Source organism: Elgaria multicarinata, chromosome 6 (genome assembly GCF_023053635.1).
Source record: "Elgaria multicarinata webbii isolate HBS135686 ecotype San Diego chromosome 6, rElgMul1.1.pri, whole genome shotgun sequence".
Classification (NCBI taxonomy): domain Eukaryota; kingdom Metazoa; phylum Chordata; class Lepidosauria; order Squamata; family Anguidae; genus Elgaria; species Elgaria multicarinata.
The window spans coordinates 16930880-16952616 of NC_086176.1; the positions used below are offsets into that span (position 1 = coordinate 16930880).

The following is a 21737-nucleotide window of genomic DNA, read 5'->3' on the forward strand; positions in this document are numbered from 1 at the left end:
AACATGAAGAGGGAAGAAATGTTGATGTAAGATGACAATCTCCCCCTGACTGGTGGCTAAGGCTGGAGGAACGTCCTCCAACCTGGTGTCTTCCAGATGTTTTATTTATTTTATTTATTTATTACATTTTTATACCACCCAGTAGCTGAAGCTCTCTGGGCGGTTCACAAAAATTAGACTAAACTCCCATCCTTCCTGACCACTGGCCATGCTACCTGGGGCTTGGGACTGATGGGAGTTGTAGTCTGAAACATGGGGATGGCACCATGCTGGGGAAGGCTGCTCTAGCATTTTTTGGGGAATAATAATATTAATTATTATTATTATTACTTCTTACCCGCCTCTCCATTTTAATTGAGGCGGGGGACAACAGTAAGTATAAAATACATAAAATACTGTTTAAAAACATGGTATACTTTGTTAAAACATCCTTAAAAACATCCTAAAAGCATCCTTTTTTTAATTATTTTTATTTTTTTAATATTTTTTATTTTCTACATTAATTAAACATACATTACAATAATAAAAAAAGAGAAAACATCAAACAACTACTACATACATATTGAATAAATGTTGAGTACATATATGTTGAACAGATATTACCTAAAAATTATCATTGTACAGCATAATCATTCTTAACCTAACAGTGCACCCCCCACCTCGGGATCTATTCCTGATTCCAAAATCTTGTCGTTTCTTCTACTGGCGGTTTCCCACTTCCCTTAGTAAACACAAATGTTAGGAACTGTTTCCAGATTCCTTCAAACTCATTTATTTTAGTTACGCCTTTTCTCCACTTAATATTACAAGTCAGTTTATCATTAATAGCTATATCCCATACTTCTTTATACCATTCTTCAATGAAATATCCCCCTTGAATCTTCCAGTTCCTAGCTACCATTAATCGTGCTGCAATCAGCAAACTCGATATCAACTCTTTAGTTTCTTTTCCACATTTTAAATCTTCAAATAGTGACAGTAATGCAACCTTAGGTGTATGTTCTATTTTCATTCCCACTATTTCTTCAATTTCTATAAGCACCATCTTCCATAATCTTTGTACATATTTGCATTCCCACCACATATGTAAATACGTTCCTTTTCCCCCACAACCTCTCCAACAATTTGCTGAGTGCTGATCATTTATCTTGTTCAATCTTATCGGGGTTAGGTACCACCTCCACAAAATTTTAAAGTAATTCTCCTTTATTCTCACTGAAATACTTCTCAACACTCTTTGTTTCCATAGTCCCTCCCAACTCTGTCGCCCTATTTGTACCTTCAAGTCTGTCTCCCATACCATTTTCTCTGAGTTATCCCTTGTCTCCTTTTCTAACAGTATTTTATATATTTCGCTCATTAACCCTTTTAAAACTTTACTACCTCCTTTACCTTTTTCCTTATTTACTGTTAATTCTTCAAACTTCGTCATCTTTCTGCAAACTCTATTGTCTTTAGGCTCTCAGTAGCTATTATTATTGTTGTTGTTGTTATATTTATTTGTATCCCGCCTTTAGCCCAATGCTGGGCCTCAAGGTGGCGTTACAAAATTAAAAAATAGACCATTAAAACCTATGAATAGAAATATACAAAAGATAAAAATATATTAAATACGTTCCAATATTAAAACATTTAAACATTTTAAATACACGACAGTTTTAAAAGTCCTTAGCGTAGATGGAGGTCCAGATTATTCGCCAAAGGCCTGCTGGAACAAAAAACTTTTTGCCTGCTCCCAAAAGCCCATCAAGGAGGGAGCCAGTCTAGCCTCCCTGGGAAGAGCGTTCCAGAGCACTGGAGCAGTGGAGCAGCCGCCGAGAAGGCCCTGTCCTGCGTTCGCACCAGGCGTGCCTGTGATGGTGGCGGGGCTGTGGGTCTTCTGCCCAGTGGTTGAACCCCTTTGCTGTTCTTATGATCTCCATTTTATCAGTGGGTTAAAGAGAGGCACAGAGAGGCAGTGTCTTACCCAGGGCTAAGTTCATGGGAGAGAGCAGAGTTGAACTTCACTGCAATGCTATTTCAGTACACTAGCTCTAGATTAGGGGTGAGGAAACTTCAGGCCCAAGGGCAGAATCTGGCCTTCCTGGGGCTTCCCAGAGAGCTATGCCCTAACCCCCCTCCCCGTCCTCCAGTCCTTTAGTGGATTCCTAGCTTTTCTGCACCTCCCCCCCATTCTAAAAGGTTGAAATGCCTCCCCTAAGTCTTAGAACTAGCTGTTAAGAGCTCTAAGCTAAAATACTCTAGTATTTTTGGCCCTGCTTCCGTCTTGCCTTTGGTCTCACCGATCACTGGAACTTTGTTGCAGTAACATCGAGTCATCAGGCTGAAAGGGGCTCTAGATCTATGAAAGCTTTTCCCTGGAAGTTGGATCAATCTGAAACTTTTTGAAGATGTGGGTCATCAGCCTCTGCACTTGTTCCTTCAGTTTCCCCTTCCCACCTAGCAAGGCGTTACCCGCCTCGAGCAGCTGAGCAGTCTGTTGTGACGCAGCGTGGCGATTCCGGAAGCGCAGTGTTTCGGCAACAAACCTGTTCGGCTTGCAAAACGGGCTTTCAAGACCGTGCCTGTGCCATTTGTGATCCCCACTGCAAGGAGTGTGCTGTGTGCCAGCTGTGTCTGGCAGCCCACCAAAGGCTTAACGTAACTGCTGTGTGACTTGGCTGCCTGGGATTGCAAAAACAGTGTGTGTTTGTGTGTGTGTGTGTGCACGTGCGTGACAGGCATCCAGCAAAGCATGGTACTCCGAGCTGGGTGTGCTCCGTGCTAAAAATAACCCGAAAACGAAGCACCAAGGCAACCCAAGGGTCTGTGATGCAAAAAGCTCAATTCTGCCGCTTGTACAAATGGTGTAAGCTGTCGAGATCTCTCTTGCCTTGCGTAATTTTATAACTCCGCAGCTTGATGCTATTTTTGTATTGTTTGCTAGTTGCGAGGAGGGAGGCGTTGACGCCCTGAGATTTCGCCAGGTACTAGCTGTGCACTTGCAAGCATGTCTTTGCAACCGGAACGGCTAGAAAGTTGCTCGTCTTGAAAGAAAGAAAGAAAGTTTGGAGATCCTTGGGAAGCTGAGGGAATGCCACTTTTGCAGCTCTTCTGAGCTCCTGATGAACTATGGCAAACACGGAGGCCTGATAAATGCTGGACTGTTCGCTAGGGCGACCATATGAAAAGGAGGACAGGGCTCTTGTATCTTTAACAGTTGTATGGAAAAGGGAATTTCAGCAGGTGTCATTTGTATGCAGGCAGCACCTGGTGAAATTCCCTCTTCATCACAACAGTTAAAGCTGCAGGAGCCCCGCACTCTTTTGAATCTGCTTACTCTAATATAGCTCCTGCAGCTTTAACTGTTGTGATGAAGAGGGAATTTCACCAGGTTCTCCATATATACAAATGACACCTGCTGAAATTCCCTTTTCAATGCAACTGTTAAAGATACAGGAGCCCGGTCCTCCTTTTCATATGGTCACCCTAACACTGTTTGCTGGCTTGCTGGGGCTGGCCTGGTTTAGAGAGTGATTGACTTGTCACGATCAGCTTCTCAGCGGGGAGACGTCTCATTCTTCCAGAGGAAGGACATTGCTGTTGAGGCAGTTGGGTGTATAATGGTAGCTCCTGAATTTCACTAGAGTAAGAGGTGCAAGTTGATTGCAAACAGGATTCTGTGTGTCGGGGTGGGAGACTGATTTCAGCTTCACCAGAAAGGAGGAAAATCCCCTTTCATCCCATTAGCTGTTGATCAAAACTGTTTGGGGGAATGGTTTGCGTGATGCTCTTATGGGATAACATTGTGGCAATCCTATATTGCAAGGGTGCAGAACCTCAGGCCCACGGGCCAAATCTGGCCTCCTGGGATTCTCTGGATGGCCACGCCCCCTTTCACTGGCCACGCCCCTTTCCCTCCAACTGCTGATCATTTGGTGTTTTTTCTTGGCTTTTCCATGTCCCCTCTCCCCTTCTAAAATGTTGAAATGCCCCTCCTAAGGTTTAGTTACTGGTAGTAAGAGCTTTAAGGTAAAATATGTTGATCTTTTTGGTGGGTTTTTCTGCATTTTGGTTCCACCCTTTTCTTCTTCTGCCCCACCCACCACTGGAATGTGGCCCCTGAGCATGGAATTCGGCCCTCGGGTTGAAAGAACTTCAACACTCAAGTGATAATGCAGTGGTGGTGGTGGTGTGTGTGTGTGTGTTCCTCCCTTGCAAGATTATCAGCAACTCCTCAATGAGATCAAGAACGGCAGAGAAGCTTCCCTGAAAGACAGCTTGGCCACTACCACCAACCTTTCCCCGCCACATGGAACTGCAGGGATGTCTTGAAATATGTTCTAAGGGCACTTTCAAGTTATAGTGGATGATGGTAAAGCTCAACAGGCCTGGCCATTGTGCATCCCAGAATATCCCCCAGAATCCTCTGCAACATGCAAGGGTTACATGGTATTTATTTATGTTAAGTCTTCTATACCATTCTTCAATTTAAAAAAACCAGAGATTTTACAAGAGGGTGGATAATAAATAAGGAAACACCATAAACTATAAAATAATACAACTAAAGGCAGCAATAAAACCATCCATCAATGGTTCGGAAGCTCGAATAAATATTTATCTGGCGCCTAAAAGATAGAGATGGAGATGCCAGGTGAATCTTTCTGGAGAGAAACCTCCACATGTGGGCCACCATAACTGAGAGAGCTCTCTCTGGTTGCCCACTTCTTCACCTTTGGTGGGGGAACCTGGAGGAAGGCCTCCAAAGCCCATTGCTGTGCCTGGGCAAGTTGATGCGGGACAAGATGTTCCCTCAGGGTTCTCAAGTCCCATGTCTTGTACAGCATGAAAGGTGAGCGCCAGCCCTTTATAAATTGGTAGGCCTTTGGGGGTTTCCTGACAGACAAGCCATGTGGGAGGTGCTCACCGAAGTTAGGGAGTGTTGAAAGACCCTGCAGTAACGTATTATGTGAGACATGAGATGTTTAAGAAAACGTTTCTTGAAGCAAATACATGCATCCTTTGGGGATTACTTGCAAGGTGGAGATATCATTGCACCATAAAATGAATTTGTTTTTAGTCGTGAAGGTTCTAGAATGGTGGCAGAGACAATGGTTTGGTGGCTTCTTGTGTACAGTGGAAATGATACATTATGAATAGTAATGTACAACTTAAGAGCCTTTAGGAAAGCAGAAACGATGGGTTTGAGGATTGTTCGTTTTCTGGAACTCTTCTTCCTGTTCCTCATTAACCTGCCTTAGAGGTCTTAGCAGGCCATAACTGCAACAAATGAATGGACTTGTGTAGCGGAATCTTGTACAATGGAATTAATTGAAATTATTATTTTGTGTTTTACAGTTCTGAACATAAAGCCGAACTTTCTCTTCTGGCATCTGTGTCCCTAGTTCTGATCTTTATTCTCGTTCAGCGGAGATGTTCTCTGGTTTCGAAAATAGCCATGGCACTGGGACTCTTGGGAGTGTACAGTTACCGGGCAGCCATTGGAAACGTGGAATTTCCATGGCAACAAGAAAGCAAAGATATTTCAAAGTAAGTTCATTAGCAGCTATGTAAATGCACTTAACACTGTGAGATCTAAAAGAAATGCTGTGAGCTAAAAGGCTGTGTTAGTTTAGGCATGTGCTTTCAAGCAGTGGTGGGCATCTACTTTGTGCTTGCAGGATCCACTTAGATTTTTACTAGAACCCCGAGATCTGCTGTTCAGAGCCTGGTGCAAAAGACAGACACTTAGAATGAGAGAACATCTGAATCCACAGATTTGTTCTGAATACCCGAACTGAATGCAATTTGAAGTCTTTCCACACACGTCCACTTCTGGTTACCCCCACGCTTCCTTCATTTCAGGAATATAATTAAGGTGAGGCGGGCAAGTCATTGGGCCGTTCAGACCACACATTAAGCCATGGTTAGGCCGCTACCCCTTTTTGCAGCAAATGGTTAGTGTTTAAACTGTGGCACATTCTTTCTTCCTTCTAGCCAGTGGCAATAGCTTGAAGCCTAGGAGGAAAAGAGAGAGAGAGAGAGAGAGAGAGAGAGGGACATTTCCATAATGTGCAGCATTGCACCCTGTGGCAGTGAAGGTGCACCTAATCACTTGGAGGCCTTTGTTTTTCGTCACAGGCGACCAGCCGAGTGTTAAATGACAATGCTGTGTATAGTTAGGAATCAATTTGGGAACAGGATTCCAGAAATCTCTCAATTTTCCGGTTAACGGCTAACTGCTCCATGACAAACCATTTTGGGGGAACCTCTAAGCTTGAAGTATAATGTGCTGAATTTTCACAGCCATGATTCAGAGTGTGGCTCTTCCTCCCTTGGAACTACTGGCTTAATATTGTCATTACGGTGCGAAGAGCAGTTCACGGATGCAGGCGATTTAGGGCTTCCAAAGTACAGCTTGACAAGGCTCCTTCTGTAAGTCCGTCAGAGCATTCATTTTGATAGCCTGGTTCTGGGACCATTTGTGGCTGCGAGGTAAAAGTCTGTATGCCGCATGACACTTGGTTTATGATGCCAGTTGGGTAAATTTCGGCTCAGACTGGGAGGACCATGTTCCAAAAGAAGGGATGAAATTCAAAGAGCAAATCTAGCTCTTCCTCAACCCCAGTTAAGTAATTTTTCACAACCAGCTGTTGTGATTCCAAGCCCTCCCACTGAGATGTGAGACAATAAAGAGGTCTGCCGTGCAATCTACAAAGCCTTAGGCCCTTGCTAGACGATGGGGTAGCCCAGTGTGAGCCCCGGCCCGACCCCTGTGCTGGCCCCTGTGCGTCCAGATGACGCACAGGGGATCCCGGGCTCAGGCAGGGGTAACCCTCCCTTGGCCCGGGATAACCGGCACCGTTTGTGGCCTGGTATTTCCCACGTTCTCAGGCTAAGCCAGAGACCGTGGGAGTGTAGGCCATTCCACAACTTTTCCCGGATACCACATTTACTCGCGAGTAGCTGGGGAAAGTGGTGCCATCAGGGCAGGGTGAGGAGATGGGTGGGAAAACGGAGCCAGGGGGGATGGGGGGAAACGGAGATCATGGGCGGGCGGGGGGATTGAGATCGCGGGCGGGTGGGGGAGGGATTGGAGATTGCGGGCGGGCGGGGGGGGGAGTCGCGGCCGGGGGGGGGAAATCCGGGGGAGCGGGGAACCCTTTTTTTTAACCTACCTTCATCGTTGGTGTGTTCCTGCGCACTTGGCCCTTTAAGATCCCAAACAAAATGGCCGACGCGATGGGGCTTTCCTTTACCCCGTCGCGTTGACGTGTGGATAGGAGTGACAGCCCGCGCCCCTCCACACGCCAGGATTTTAAGGTAGGTCTAGCAAGGCCCTCTTTCAGTAAATACACGTCTCTTCACACTTGAAGGGAGTATGAATGCTAGGAGCTATCCTCTAAACTTAATTAGCCTAACAAAGCAAGGTGGTTGCTTATCAAGTGACTTGGCAGTTTCCTACAGTGCCCAACAGGCTTTCTTCTGAATCCCTCTTTCAGGGAGGGTCCTTAAGATGAAGCCTCTGCTGAGTGGCCAACCTAGTGGAGCACCTCCCATCTCCTCTCAACTCCACCTACTTGACCCTGCAGCGGATTCCTGGGCCTGTCAACACTGATGTTCCCTCTCCCTCCGACAGAGACTGAGTTCCTGGGAGGAGTGGGAGGGTGACCTAGGTCTCCTGTCTGATAAGCTCCTGGGAAGATTCCTCCTTGACTCCTGAAGAGTCTTTGAGAACTTCCTTCCCCACTTCCTGTCTAGACTAGTGTACGTCTGCTTCTTCCTCTTCAGCCCCTGAGTCCGATTCAGTTTCCGAAACCCAGTCCCCCACACTAGGGAAAACAGGCCTGATCCTGACACTAGCCAATGTATAGCATTCCTGTATACTTCTCTGTTCCCTTTTCCCTTTTTTTTTTTTTTTTGGCATGGCTTTGTGTGTTTCGTTAAGCCAGCATAGTTTTGCTCAGGCAGTTGTGGGCCAGACAGGGCCGGGATAAGAACAACATTAGATTTGCAGTGTATTTGTATAATAGACTTATTCAGCAGTACTGATCATAGAAAGTACAACTCGTTTTCCTGTTTGTAATTTTTTAAATTGATAACTTTTTGTGAACCGCCCAGGGACCTTCGGCTATTGGGTGGTATAAAAAGGCAATCAATAAATAAAATAAATAAATAAATCATCTTCTGCTAGCAGGGGTGGGGGGAGAATTATTTTGGCTTGACACTTCTGGAAATACTATGCTTTGAACAGGGCTGGTTCAGCGGGCATGAGCCGATGAGAAGCCCCCTGGAAATTAACCATTTGGACAGCTGCATACTAAAATATATAGCAACTACATAAACCTGCCTCTGATGGTTCAAATTCAACCAGCGCATGAATTCCAATTAGTCCAGATTTCCCTAACCTGGAGCTTTCCAGAAGTCTTTCTTTCTTTCTTTCTTTCTTTCTTTCTTTCTTTCTTGAACTGCTACAACTCCCAGCATTCCTGACTATTGATATGCTAGCTGGGGCTGATGGGAGTTGAAGTCCAAAACATTTTGAGGGCACCAGGAAGACTGGTGTTGGCTAAAATACACGGCCTTCAAACCATCTCATCTCCCCCTTCTGCAAATAGTGATTCACTTAAATGGCTAGCCTTTGATTATTCCAGGGGTGGGCAACCTGGTGCTCTATAGATAGTTTGGACTGCTACACCCCATAAGCCCCATCCAGCATGCCCAATTCTGGGAGTTATAGTCCAAACATCTGGATGGCACCAGATAACCTTGCTTTGGATATGCAGTGGTTTTCAAGACCTCTTCTGGAAAAGCTGGAGACTTTTGTGATCAACTGGAGTTGGAAGAGCCTTTAAATATAACGTATTTCTTAATACTGGGCAAGATTTGGTGGGTCTAATACTAAAATAGAGCTACAGATGTGAACCCCTGAAAGCGTTGAATTACTCCATCAGCTTCTATGACTCTTTCTGGCAGTTCTTTGACCTCATATACACTAGTTTGTGTTTACCTACAAAATTGAACGTTTTTGTTTATGTTTGAAATGGAAATACTTTAGCAGTTTTCATCCTATATTAATTTATCATTTGTAGTTGGGAATCCACTTTTTTACTGCTAGTCTCGGTTATGCTATATACTATAATCTGGGACACCTGGGCACCCTGAGTGGAGCAACATGGAGACCTATCAGGCCTGGTCATATATAGAGTGTGAGGCGTAGGACATGCTGACACACAGGATCGGGTGTGTGTGGAGTGAGGAGTCGTTCCCACAACAGATTTTCAGACTTCCTGGGATGTTGTGGAAAGGTTTTTTTTTCCTTAAGGTAAAAAGCTTGAAAGCCTTAAGTGTAGCTCTTTAAAGTTCCAGCTCCTGCCATCTTTTCTTGTTCAAATAAACTCTTAGAAAGTGCGATTCATCAAGTCATAGTGTGTTACAGACGAACTGGTCTTTGATTCATCCTTGTTGTATGCGAAGTTCCATTTCCTGCTGGTGCTCAAAAGGCCGGTGAATAGTGGAAATCAGTCCCATCAATATGGTCCCCTTATTTTTAGTCCTCTCATCGCTCTTGAGGTACTTGAAGGAGTTTGGCAGGGGTCTGATTGCCTTTAAATGCCACATCTTCCTTGAAAGTGGTTTCTACAGAGAAGGAGTGAGATGGCCATTGAATAACCTTGACTCTCCTCCTCGGTTCTTTATTAGGAAGGCAGTGCTGGGTATGTCCTCAAATGAAAGGCACCTCTGAAGGTCCTTAGATGTAGGTATGGGATTTGACCTTACGTGCCATAGGGTCAAATATTTTTGCATCTCTTTGAAATTGAAATATTTTGGCATTTATCATTTGTTGTTGGGGATACTCATTCTCCCCCACCCCGGTCTCTTACCCGACATGCGGTACTCTGGGTTTACTTATAGAAGAATTAAGGAGGGAAGGACAACATGGCTCACGGGCTGCAAGACACTTTGGCACAGCTCGTGGTGTCTTGCTAAAATCCTGAGAATACCGTTATTATTAAGAAGAAAAAGGTATGTTTCTAGACCTTCTGGACAGAGATGTGAGGACAGTCTACTAAACCAAATAAGGGAGGAAACATGCCCCAAACGATGACTTGAAACATTTGTGCACTCCAAAATCTTAAAAGCTCAGTCCTAAGTGTTCACTTGGAAATTATTTCTGCTGCACGCAATAGAAATTGTGTTGCAGCGGGAGCAACTTCCCCTTCACAGCTGATGGCCTCAGCTTTCTGTAACTGAATAACCAAGGCAACAACCATCATGAATGTGAACCGCCCAGAGAACTTCGGCTATTGGGTGGTATAAAAATGTAATAATAAATAAATAAATGAAACGGAAAGCCTTGTGTCAGTTAGTATAGGGGTAGTGGCTAAGAATCTGAGCTATGGATCAGGAAGCCCCCAATTCACTTCTGACCGTAGGCAATGCGGGTTTGCCTCCTCTCGACTCACGCTGGGTTTCTTTTATATAATGCAGCCAATGAGTATTTGGGGGGCATATGATGCCTTGCTTACATTGTCTTAAAAGAGTCTTATGTTTTGCTCTTAAAAGCATTTGAATAATTTAGTTATCCTTCTCTCCCAATTTTCCTCAGAGAAACTCAGCGTGAGCTTCCAGACACTGACTAGGCCGAGGCCTATGTCATAGTAATTAGTGTAACAGTACCACATGCCCTTAGACTAGAACATCCAAGGCCCAAAATAGAAATTACTTTAAATCTTTGTGTAGCAGTTTTTTTTTTCATTTTTACTCTAGTGTAGGGGCAGGGGCCACAATCTTATAAGCTCCTTCTAACATCCGTCCTTCCCCATGCTAAGGGTTGTATCCAAATTGGCCCCTGCAGCCACCGTAGATAAAAATGACAAAAGAATGTAGCTGCAAGACACAAATTCAAAGTAATGTCTGTTTTTGGTCCTAGATGCTTTGCCTCTTCCTGTCTCAGGCCCTGCGGCCTTCAGGGAGGATTCAGATTCAGATTGGGAGACTGATTTAGAACCTGCTCATGCTTTGGAATGTAGTGAGGGTGACTGTCCGGCTCTGACTGCCATCTCAGAGGGGAGCAGGCAGGACGGCGATTCTGAATGTGTATCAAGAGAAGTGTGCGGGACTGGACAGAAGGGTACGGGGCACAGGATTTTTTTTTTAATACCTCCTCTGAGATGCACACCAGCGCAGACACGTAGCAGCACAGGCGGGGATAGGTATTTTGTTGAAGATGCTCTCCTGCGCATTGATATGTTTGTGTTTAAATATATATATATATACACACACATGGTCGGTGCCAAAACATGCCAATAACCAGACGTCCACTCCCGCAGACCTCTGAAACTGCAGGACATGGCCTTGGCAGCAGGTTGGCTGTTCTCTGAGCCGGGAGCTCGCACTGAACAGCAACAGCTTCGGGAAGGGGGGACACACCAGCTGCGGACTTCGGGATTGTAGCGAGAGAAACGGAAAAGTTGCTACAAATCCAGTCAGCGATACTCCAGGAAAACTGAGTGGTCACCCCAAGATCACCATGGGAGTAGGGACGACTTTGATATAATCCCTCAATAAACGCCTGTGTAGACATGGCCTAGGTTTTCCATGTAATCTTATGCATGTTAACTCAGAAGGGATTCCCACTGAGTTCAGTGGGATTAACTTTAAAACATTCTACTGCCAGGGGTGGCCCACCTAGTTCTAATGTATTTCAATCATGGCATGATAGTTCTTGATAGAACGCACCTCATGAGTCAACTCTGGCATCAGTAATGGCACCGCTTGCTTTGTGGTAATGCCTTCTCTGGGCTCCTTCTCAGTCCCTTTAGCAATATACATATTCCAGTTGCAAACAAAAGCAAATCTGTCAGATGCTGAATTCATCACATCCTCTCTCTCTCTCTCTCTCTCTCTCTCTCTCTCTCTCTCTCTCCCTCCCTCTCTCCAGGGGCATAATTGAAGGCCGTTTTGTCTATGTCTTCGTTCTTGGCATCATCTTCACTGGCACCAAAGACTTGCTCAAATCTCAGGTTCTCTCAACAGACACCAAGATAAAGTTCAAAGGTTTGTGGGAGATCTACAGTGGGCTGGTCTTGCTGGCAGCACTCCTCCTTAGGCCTCACAACTTGCCGGTTTTGGTCTTCTGTCTGCTCATCCAAGCCATGATGACAAAGTACGTCTGGAAGCCACTGGAGTTTGATGCAGCTCAAGTGACTATCATGCATTACTGGTTTGGTCAAGCCTTCTTCTTTTTTCAGGTAAGCTAAGAACGTGTGTTTAGAAGGAACATGCAGCGAGTTTTTCCTCGTTTCTGGCCTCCATTCAAAGTGCAGATGCTTACTCTTAAGACAGGGGTGGGCAATTTATAGCCCTCCAGATGTTTTGGCTCACCGTCAGCCCAATGGTGAGGCATGATGGGAGTTGTAGGCCAAAAGAGCTGGAGAGGCACAAGTTGCCCAACTTTTCCCTAAGTTTTGGTTAGCAACTAGTGTTGCCAGAGGGCTCCTTTGAGAAGGGTGTCAGGGCAGGGGTTTACAGGTTCTTCATCGTGGTCTCTATGCATCACACATATGGGCTTTGCGCCTGCGCAGAGACCAGACCGGAATCTCCAATAGCTTAGGGAAACGTTTTTTTGGGCGGGAACCCCTCCCCCGCGCTACCGCGCATGACCACGGGGTTCCCGCCCTTCCCTCAGTTCTTCGTCGTCCGCATTGTGCACAGACCTAGAAACCGTATTCTCTCCAGTTATCTTTAAACTTACCACTAAATTTTCCGCGTATTCTTCTTTCCACGTATCCTTCTTCAATTCTTTTTTCCTACTTTGCCTAAAAAAAAAAAAAAAAAAAATCCCAATTATTCTTCTGTTTTCCTTTTCTTTTTCTAGCGATCCTTCGATCGCGTTGGCGCCTCAGGCGCATGGCCGTTAGGGCCCCATTTCGTAAGTGCGTAAAATGTGGCTCTAAATTGCCACCAAAGGACGGTCACTCGCTCTGTGTGCTTTGCCTGGGTGAGGGACACAAGGTTCAGCAGTGCCATCATTGTATGGCGTTCACCAAACAAACGCGGAAGAACAGAGCGGATAGACTTCGGTCTATACTTTGGGAAAAAGCTCTACGAGCTACTGAGCCTACGCCTCAAAAGCGTAAGGAAAAATCCTCCGCAAGGGCAATGGAAGAGACCCATAGCCCTGAAGTTCAATCGATTGTTATCGATGAGGAGATGAGGGCGGATAACAGGGCCATACCCCTGACGCCAGGCCGATCTTTAGCGGTGTCTGCGGCAAGAAAGATTTCAAAGAAAGCCCGGACCCCTAAGTCGGCAGAACACTTAAAAAAGAAGAAGAAAAAGAGGAAGGACGCTGATAAACGTTCCTCTCCTAGGGTCGATACCGTACCCACGGTGCCCGCTAAGCCTAGTTTGCCAGCGGCGACCTCGATACCGACGCAATCGTCGATGCCGACTCCGTTACCAACTGCAAGGAGTTCGATGTCGGAGGGCGAGATTCGTGACTCCACATCGGCTATCTCCGCACCGTACCCTTCGGTACCGTGCGCTACTGCTCCACAAGAACCAACTGGTCTCGCTGTGTCTGCCTCTTATCGACAATTGCATTCTCCTAGACCTGACTTTGACCGCATTTCGCAGTACTCCGGTTTTCAAAGAGACTATTCTTATGACTGGGAATACTATCGTCCCCAAGAATTTTACCCAGCAGAACGGAGGCATTACGATCATTATGCTCATCCTCCTCCAAATGCAAGGGTCATTCAAATCCCTCCTGCTCTTCAATCTCACACTCCTCGCAGTCAGCACAGCAGAGTCGACCCTGCTGAACAGCGTTCTATACCGAGGCTGACAACACAGGTCTCTTCACCTCACCAAACCCAGACCTTGCAGCCAGTGCGTCAAACACTGCAACCACAGGACTCTCCTGATGAGGACTATAGATCTGATTCAGATTCTGTGGTGTCGGTAGCCCCATCTATGCCTTCCCCCGATGACGTTGTAAACACACAAGAGCCCGTTTCCACATCGGAGGACATGGGAAACTTTACCGACCATGTAAGGCGGATGGCATGAACGTTGGGTCTCGATGTCGACCAACCGACAGAGGTCGATGATGACCCAATATATGATGTTATGCAAACGGAAGCTACTTCTACTATCGCTATCCCGTTCCCTCCTACCTTGCGGAGGACAGCACAATCCTCGTGGAAAACTCCTTGTGCAACTCAACCAACGTCTAAAAGACTTGAGTCGATGTACAAAATTAAAGAATCTGATGCAGACTTTCTATTCCAACACCCTAAACCTAATTCAATCGTTGTTGAATCTGCCCAAGGAAGATCCCAAAGAGTACATTCAGCCCCTACTGATAGACAGGGCAGAAAATTGGACTATTTAGGCAGAAGGGTTTATGCGTCTTCTTCTCTAGGGATAAGGACTGCAGCGTATGAGGCTACGATGGCCAGATACCAGATATTCTTATTAGACAAGTTAAATTCCCTCTGCGACCATCTACCCGAGGAGAAAAAGGAGTTGGCAAAAATTTTCCAGACCGAAGCTACATCAATAGCTCGTCTCCAATTGAATTCAGCAAAACACCAGACGGATTCACATTCAAAATCAATGATGGACTCCATAGCCCTACGTCGTCATGCTTGGTTAAGATCAGCCAACCTGACAAACGAAACAAAAACTAGAATTGAAAGTCTTCCATTTGATGGAGAAGGACTATTTAACAATAAAACTGACGAGTCCTTAGATTCAATATATAAGGCTCGCACAACAGCCAAGAAGATGGGCTTCTCGCAACCACAACCGCAATTTAAACAAAGGCGCTGGACTAGACAACCGTACCAACAGATGCAGCAGCGCCCTCAATACGACAAACAACCTGCAAAGCAGCAACAACTTCAAAGAAAGAGGCCGTATCAGGCCCGATACCAGCAAAGCAGACACCAGCCTGATTTCTCTAAAAGACAGCGGCTTTGACTTCTCCGTCCCAGGCCTACTACCATTTACCAACCGTCTAGCACCCAAGTACCATCAATGGGAGTCCATAACATCCGACTCCTGGGTGCTCACTATCATCAAGACGGGATACGCCATCGAATTCGATGCCCTTCCTTTTTCTTCGGGAGTGAAGATAACAGCGCCATCCCCTCCTCTACTGCTCGAGGTACAGACCTTGTTATCGAAGGGAGCCATCTCTCCCGTACCTGCGGAGGAACTCAACCAGGGATTTTTCTCCCGTTACTTCACGGTCCCGAAGAAAGATGGAGGTCTTCGTCCGATTATGGACTTAAGACAACTGAACAGATACATCACTCCAAAGAAGTTTCGTATGATAACAGTTACTTCAATCCTCCAACTGTTGCATACAGGGGTCTGGTTCGCGGTAGTAGACCTGAAGGATGCGTATTTCCACATCTCCATCAGGGAATCGCATCGAACTTACCTACGGTTCGCCATCGGCGTCGAACAGTTCCAATTCAACGTCCTCCCTTTCGGCCTCGCGACGGCGCCGAGGGTCTTCACGAAGGTGATGGCTGTTGTGTGTGCCCACCTGCGAAAAAAGGAAATACATGTTTATCCATACATAGACGACTGGCTCCTGGTAGCGGAGGACAGTCACACGCTCCAGGAGAATATAGCCACGACTCTAGAACTTTTAGAATCCCTTGGTCTGTGGGTCAACCAGGAAAAATCTATACTGACTCCTCAGCGGACGATAGACTTCATAGGAGTGACTCTGTCGTCTCGAGATGGAAGAGTTTACCTCCCGTTAGCGAGGGCAAGGACACTTCGGGATCTAATTCTCGATGTCGAAACCCAAGCAAGACCTTCGGCATGGACAATCCAACGGTTGCTGGGTTTGATGGCGGCGACTACCGCTGTCATCAGATTCGCCAGACTGCGAATGAGGATTCTTCAAGGGTGGTTCTTGAAGACCTTCGATCTTCGACGCAACGCTCGCAGGACTTACCTTTCGATACCGAGTCAGGTTCGGGCGTCGTTGAAATGGTGGCTTTCGATGGAAAACCTCCTGGAAGGGATTCCTTTTCAGCAAGGAGCACCATCGCTTACCATCACGACAGATGCTTCTCTCGATGGATGGGGAGCTCACTGCAATTCGCTTACCGTCCAAGGTCGATGGTCCCCTCGGCAGAAAGGGGATCATATCAATCATCTGGAACTCTTGGCTGTGGAAAATGCTTTGAAAGCGTTTGCCCAGATCATCGAGGGCAAGGACGTTCTGATTGCAACAGACAATACCACTGTTGTCTGCTACATAAACAGGCAAGGGGGAACGAGGTCATACCCCTTAACCCGTTCTGCACTCAGGATCTGGAACTGGTGCATAAAGAGACAGACTTACCTGACTGCGATCCACGTAGCGGGGAAGGAGAACATCGTAGCGGACTCCCTAAGCAGGTCCTTCCATGTCAACCACGAATGGGAGCTCGATACCGAAGTAAGAAACAACCTCTTTCGGTATTGGGGCGATCCGGCCGTCGATGTCTTTGCCACTGCAGAAAACGCAGTCTGTACCAACTTCTGCAGCAGAGCAGGAAGCGGAAGGAACTCGCTAGGAGACGCTTTCGCAAGAACTTGGACGGGGGGACTATTATACATCTTCCCACCTTTCCCACTCCTAACAAAAGTCGTGGCCAAGATAAGAACAGACGGCACAAACTGTATTCTGATCGCGCCGTGGTGGCCTCGACAACCATGGTTCCCCCATGTTCTTCGACTGTCGAGAAGGGACTACATCGAGCTACCATCGATACCGAGCCTTCTGTCTCGACACCAAGGCAGAGTTCGACACCCAGACCTCTTGACACTCAAGATGACGGCATGGAGAATAGTACCATAACCTCCGGTATCGAACAATTGACGGTACACAGTATTTTGACTGCGTCGAGGAAACCTTCGACAAGGAAATCGTATGCTGCTAAATGGCAGAGGTTTTCTAAGTTTGCACTGCAAATGAATCACATCGCTGAGACTTGTCCCGTCTCTGTGATTCTAGAATACCTACTCTCACTGTTCAAAGGAGGCTTAGGACTTTCGTCCATCAGGGTTCATTTAGCTGCCATCACTGCCTTTCATGAGGGTGTAGAAGGGTTCTCCCCCTTCTCCCATCCTACATCCAAGGAATTTTTAAGGGGTTTGAGAAACACCATACCAATCTCTAGAAATATCGTACCATCATGGAGCTTGTCGGTTGTGCTCCATGCATTGACAAGAAAACCCTTTGAGCCTATGGCTACAACGAACTTAAGACTTTTAACTCTCAAGACTGTGTTCTTGGTGGCCATAACTTCAGCAAGGCGTGCAGGTGAGCTTAAAGCTCTAAGGATAGATGCTCCTTATACAATTTTTCACAATGACAAGGTTGTGTTGCGTACAGACCCATCTTTTTTACCAAAGGTTGTGACGCCTTTTCACTTGGCTCAGGACATTATTTTGCCAGCCTTTTTTCCAAACCCCACAACGCCTGCAGACACTGCTCTCCACATGTTGGACGTTAGAAGAGCTCTCTCTTTTTATAGAGCTAGAACTGAAGGATTTAGAAAATCCAAACAATTGTTTGTATGTTATGGTGAGCCTTATAAGGGACTCCCGGTGTCATGCCAGCGATTGTCACGCTGGATAGTAGAGACAATTGAACTTGCCTACTCTATCTCTAAACTAGAGATACATCGACCTGTGACAGCTCATTCAACCAGAGCGATGTCGACGTCGGTGGCCTTCAGCAGGGGTGTTCCACTTCAGGACGTTTGTAAGGCTGCGACTTGGTCCACCCCTTCTACATTTGTCAAGCATTATAGCTTGGACACTCGATCCAGACATGACTGTTCGTTTGGAAGGGCGGTGCTCTCGGAAGTGTTGAAATAGTACACCAACCCACCTCCAAAGGTTTGTGAGCTTGTTACTCGCCCATATGTGTGATGCATAGAGACCACGATGAAGAAATGCAGGTTGCTTACCTGTAACTGTAGTTCTTCGAGTGGTCATCTATGCATTCACACAACCCACCCACCATCCCCTCTTGGTGGTGTGATATTTAATAATGACATTAGTGACTAGGGATTATATTTTATCTTATTTATTGAATTACACTCATGTTTATGGGGGCACAATGCGGACTCCTGTAAACTGAGGGAAGGGCGGGAACCCCGTGGTCATGCGCGGTACCGCGGGGGAGGGGTTCCCGCCCAAAAAAACGTTTCCCTAAGCTATTGGAGATTCCGGTCTGGTCTCTGCGCAGGCGCAAAGCCCATATGTGTGAATGCATAGATGACCACTCGAAGAACTACAGTTACAGGTAAGCAACCTGCATTTCTGTTGCTACAGCTGTCATTACCTCCACACACCTCTCTTGCCTTGATATTCAGGAGGCAGCATTGTAGAAACTGGATATAGCCCAAACACTTCCAGTTGCTGATTTCTGTCCTTGACTGATCTGTAGCCAGGATACCTCAAGGACAGCTTGTTCCCCATCTGTGATCCAGTACATCTGAAGTTGGGGGTAGGGGTCCAAGGTCCTTGATGTTACGAGATTTGCTTGAGGGTGATACAAAGCAGAGCCTTCCTGTGGAACTCTAGCCTATTTGGGCGTCCCCTGGTGCACGAGTGGGGAGAGTGGGAATGTGCAGGTTACTCCCACCCACCCCACGTACTCCCTTTGCTGTGGCCCAACTATCTCCCATGCTTTGTGGCTGAACTTCTGCAGTGGGGAGAGCCTGTGGGACTTGTGTAACCTCCCCGCACAATTTAAAACCTGCACAGTCCATGAAAGTTTAGGGCTTTCTAGGTAAGGATCAGCATCTTAAATTGGGCTTGGAAACCAATTAGAAGCCAGTATGGTTAGTAGAATACCATTGTTATCTGCCATGTGCTTTATAGACCATACAACAGCCTGTTTTGCCCCAGCTGTAGTTTCTGAACAGTCTTCAAGGGCAGCCCCGAAGAGAGTACATCGCAGTAATCTTGAGAGGTGCTTGATCACTGTGGCCGTATCCACCTTCTCCGTGAAGGAGCACAGCTAGTGCACCAGCCAAAGCCATGCAAAGGCGCTACAGGGCACAGCCATAGCAACCACCTGACTCTCCTGGAGCAATGCTGGGTCTAGCAGTATCCCCAAGCTGCAAACCAGATCCAGCGCCATCCAGCACAGGCTGTACCTCCCAATCCCAGCTTGGCTTTGAAAGAAAGTCATGTGGCTGCCAGTTTTCAGGCTTTTCGTCAGGCATTTAAAACCTCCCTCTGTTTCAAAAGGCTTTTCACTGGTTAGATTAAGTGTTTTGCATTACTCTTAGCTACTACCAGATGGTTCCGTGTTTATATGTTTGCCAGGGCCTTGCTATTTATTTTATTTATTTCTTTATTTATTTATTACATTTTTATACCGCCCAATAGCCGAAGCTAGACCTGGTGGAAAATCCAGGGGAGAGGAGGGGAGACCTTGCGTTATAAATAACGCGAGATCTCGCCCTTATTCACACGCGAGCCGCGATGAGCTCTGGAGGAGAGCTGTCACGGCCACCATTTTTTTTATTTTTAAAGCAGCAGCAGCAGCGCAGAAGTCAGGAAAGGTAAGTAGGGGTGTTTTTTTAAAAAAATTCTCCTTCCTCCCCATCTGCGATCTCCCCCCTGGCCCCATTCTCCTTACCCCCGCCCACCCACCCCGGCCCTGTTCTCCTTCCCCCGTCTGCCCCCCGCCCGCGATGTCCGATCCCCCTCCCACCCCCCAGCCCCGTTCTCCTTCCCCCGCCCGATGCCCCCCCTCCCGCGATGTCCGATCTCCCACCCGCACCCCCTGGCCCTGTTCTCCTTTCCCCGCCCAATGTCCCCCCCGCCTCGCGATGTCTGATTCCCCCGCCCGCCCCCCCAGCCCCGTTCTCCTTTCCCCGCCCGATGTCCCCCCAGCTCGCGATGTCCAATCCCCGCCTGCAATTCCCCCCCCCCCCCGATGTCCCCTGGGCCATGATTCCCCCCGATCTCCCTGGCCTCCCTTTCCTGCCCCTCCCCATTTCCCCACCGTGGCCCTGATGGCCCCTCCACTGCTTTTCCCAGCTACTCAGGAGTAAATCTGGTTGCCGGGAAAAGCGGCGGACCTGGCTACACTCCTGTGGTCTCAGGCTGAGCCCGAGACCGCAGGAAATATCGGGCCTCAACGGTGCCAGTTACCCTGGGCCTGGGGAGGGTTCACTCCTGCCTGAGCCCAGAATACCCTGTGCATCATCTGGATGCACAGGGGTGAGCCCGGGGCTCGCACCAGGCTAAAGCCCCATCTAGGAAGGCCCCCAGTTGTATTGATCTGGACTTAACTTTGGTTTTGGTTTTAAACTGGAATTTTCTAGGCCAGAAGGCAACCCATAGAAATATTTCTTTCAATGGTTGATGTAGCGTCATGGGAACCCTGAGCACTTTTCGGGCAAGCTTTATTTTTAGTTAAAGCATGACCCATCACACCCAAAGACTCTTAAAATCTCTTAGATTTCAGCAATGGCAACAGTGGCTAAATCGTACAAGCTTGATTCAATTTACAGAAATTTGGATGGCGTCCTTTTCAAAGCTTAATTGTAGTACTGCTATGAAACCTCCTTATATGCAAGGGAGAGAAGTGGCATAAAGCATTTCTGGTAATTGTACCTTTTGTATTAGGGAAATACATGCTTGTGGAGACTGGTCATTTCTTTTGAGGAACAGAAAAAACCCAAATGCAGAGAATTCCTTTTGTAGTGGAGAACACCCTGATATCTCTGCAGCTTATGAGGAAACACTCTGTGGTGAATTTCCTGCCTGTAATTTTACTGTTTACATTTCTTAAAATAAATTAGAAACTTGTATTCCATACTCATGAAGGCACATGGCACGCCTTCCAAGAAAGCACACATTCAGGCTGGTTTTATAGCATCTGCTACAGTATTAGCAATTCTCACAAGGGAAAAGGAACCTCTTGAGGTTTTATGCTTGCTACTTCTAGTTTAAAACCTGTCAGGGTTCCCATGCGGGTAGGTGTAAAAATCCAAAATCCACAACCGAAATGTCAGAAAAGAGTGTGCAAGCCCCAGAACTGAACATCAGGCTAGAAGATGGTACCAAAAATACACATAGTGTGAGCAGGGACAGAACCAGAAAAATGTCCAAAAATTAGGCCAGGTGTTGGGACAATGAAATCTGCCATTTAGACTTGCTCTCAAGGTGGAGTCTGAATGAATTAGTCACAGGGGGGTATTGCAGGTGTCAGATTACACCTAGCAATGCATTCTGGGACAAAGAAGCAATGACTGACCCAAATTTCTGAAAACATGAAGGCCGGCTGAAACTGACTTTCTCTGGGTGAAACGTACAGGTCTCTGGGAAGGCAGAGAGCAGAAGCAAAGGGAAAACATGACAGTCATTACATTTCACAAAACTGGAGGTTTAATTTTAGGCAGCGGACTAGGCTAAAACAATCAACAAATCACACAGTCTTTGGAATTATTCTTACGTAGTTTTGCCTAGTAGTTGGAGGTACCGGAACCCTCAAAATGCCAAATCCCTCTTCAGATGGTAGAAAATCATCTTAATCGGGTGGCATATTCCCGCCTGAATGGCTAAATACTTCTCGAAGGCACTGGTAGGCATAAGCTCTCTTGGTATTACTTCACTATTAATAGAAATGCATTCCCCAGCCCACCCCCATGGAAGTAATTAAGCTTTCTTCCCTTGTGTTTGCATTAAAAGAAGCTTGACGGATTAACAGT

The 21737-nt window shown here is 46.6% G+C and overlaps 1 protein-coding gene across 2 annotated transcripts in view; it reads left to right on the top strand.

The window, feature by feature from the left end:
* PIGG (phosphatidylinositol glycan anchor biosynthesis class G (EMM blood group)) overlaps nucleotides 1–21737 on the top strand; it is a 72572-nt gene that overhangs the window by 34326 nt on the left and 16509 nt on the right. For both annotated transcript variants that reach the window (XM_063129112.1, XM_063129110.1), the window contains 2 exons: nucleotides 5338–5529; nucleotides 11924–12233. In XM_063129112.1, the coding sequence (XP_062985182.1) occupies nucleotides 5338–5529; nucleotides 11924–12233 (502 nt within the window). The remainder of the gene's footprint in view (nucleotides 1–5337; nucleotides 5530–11923; nucleotides 12234–21737) is intronic.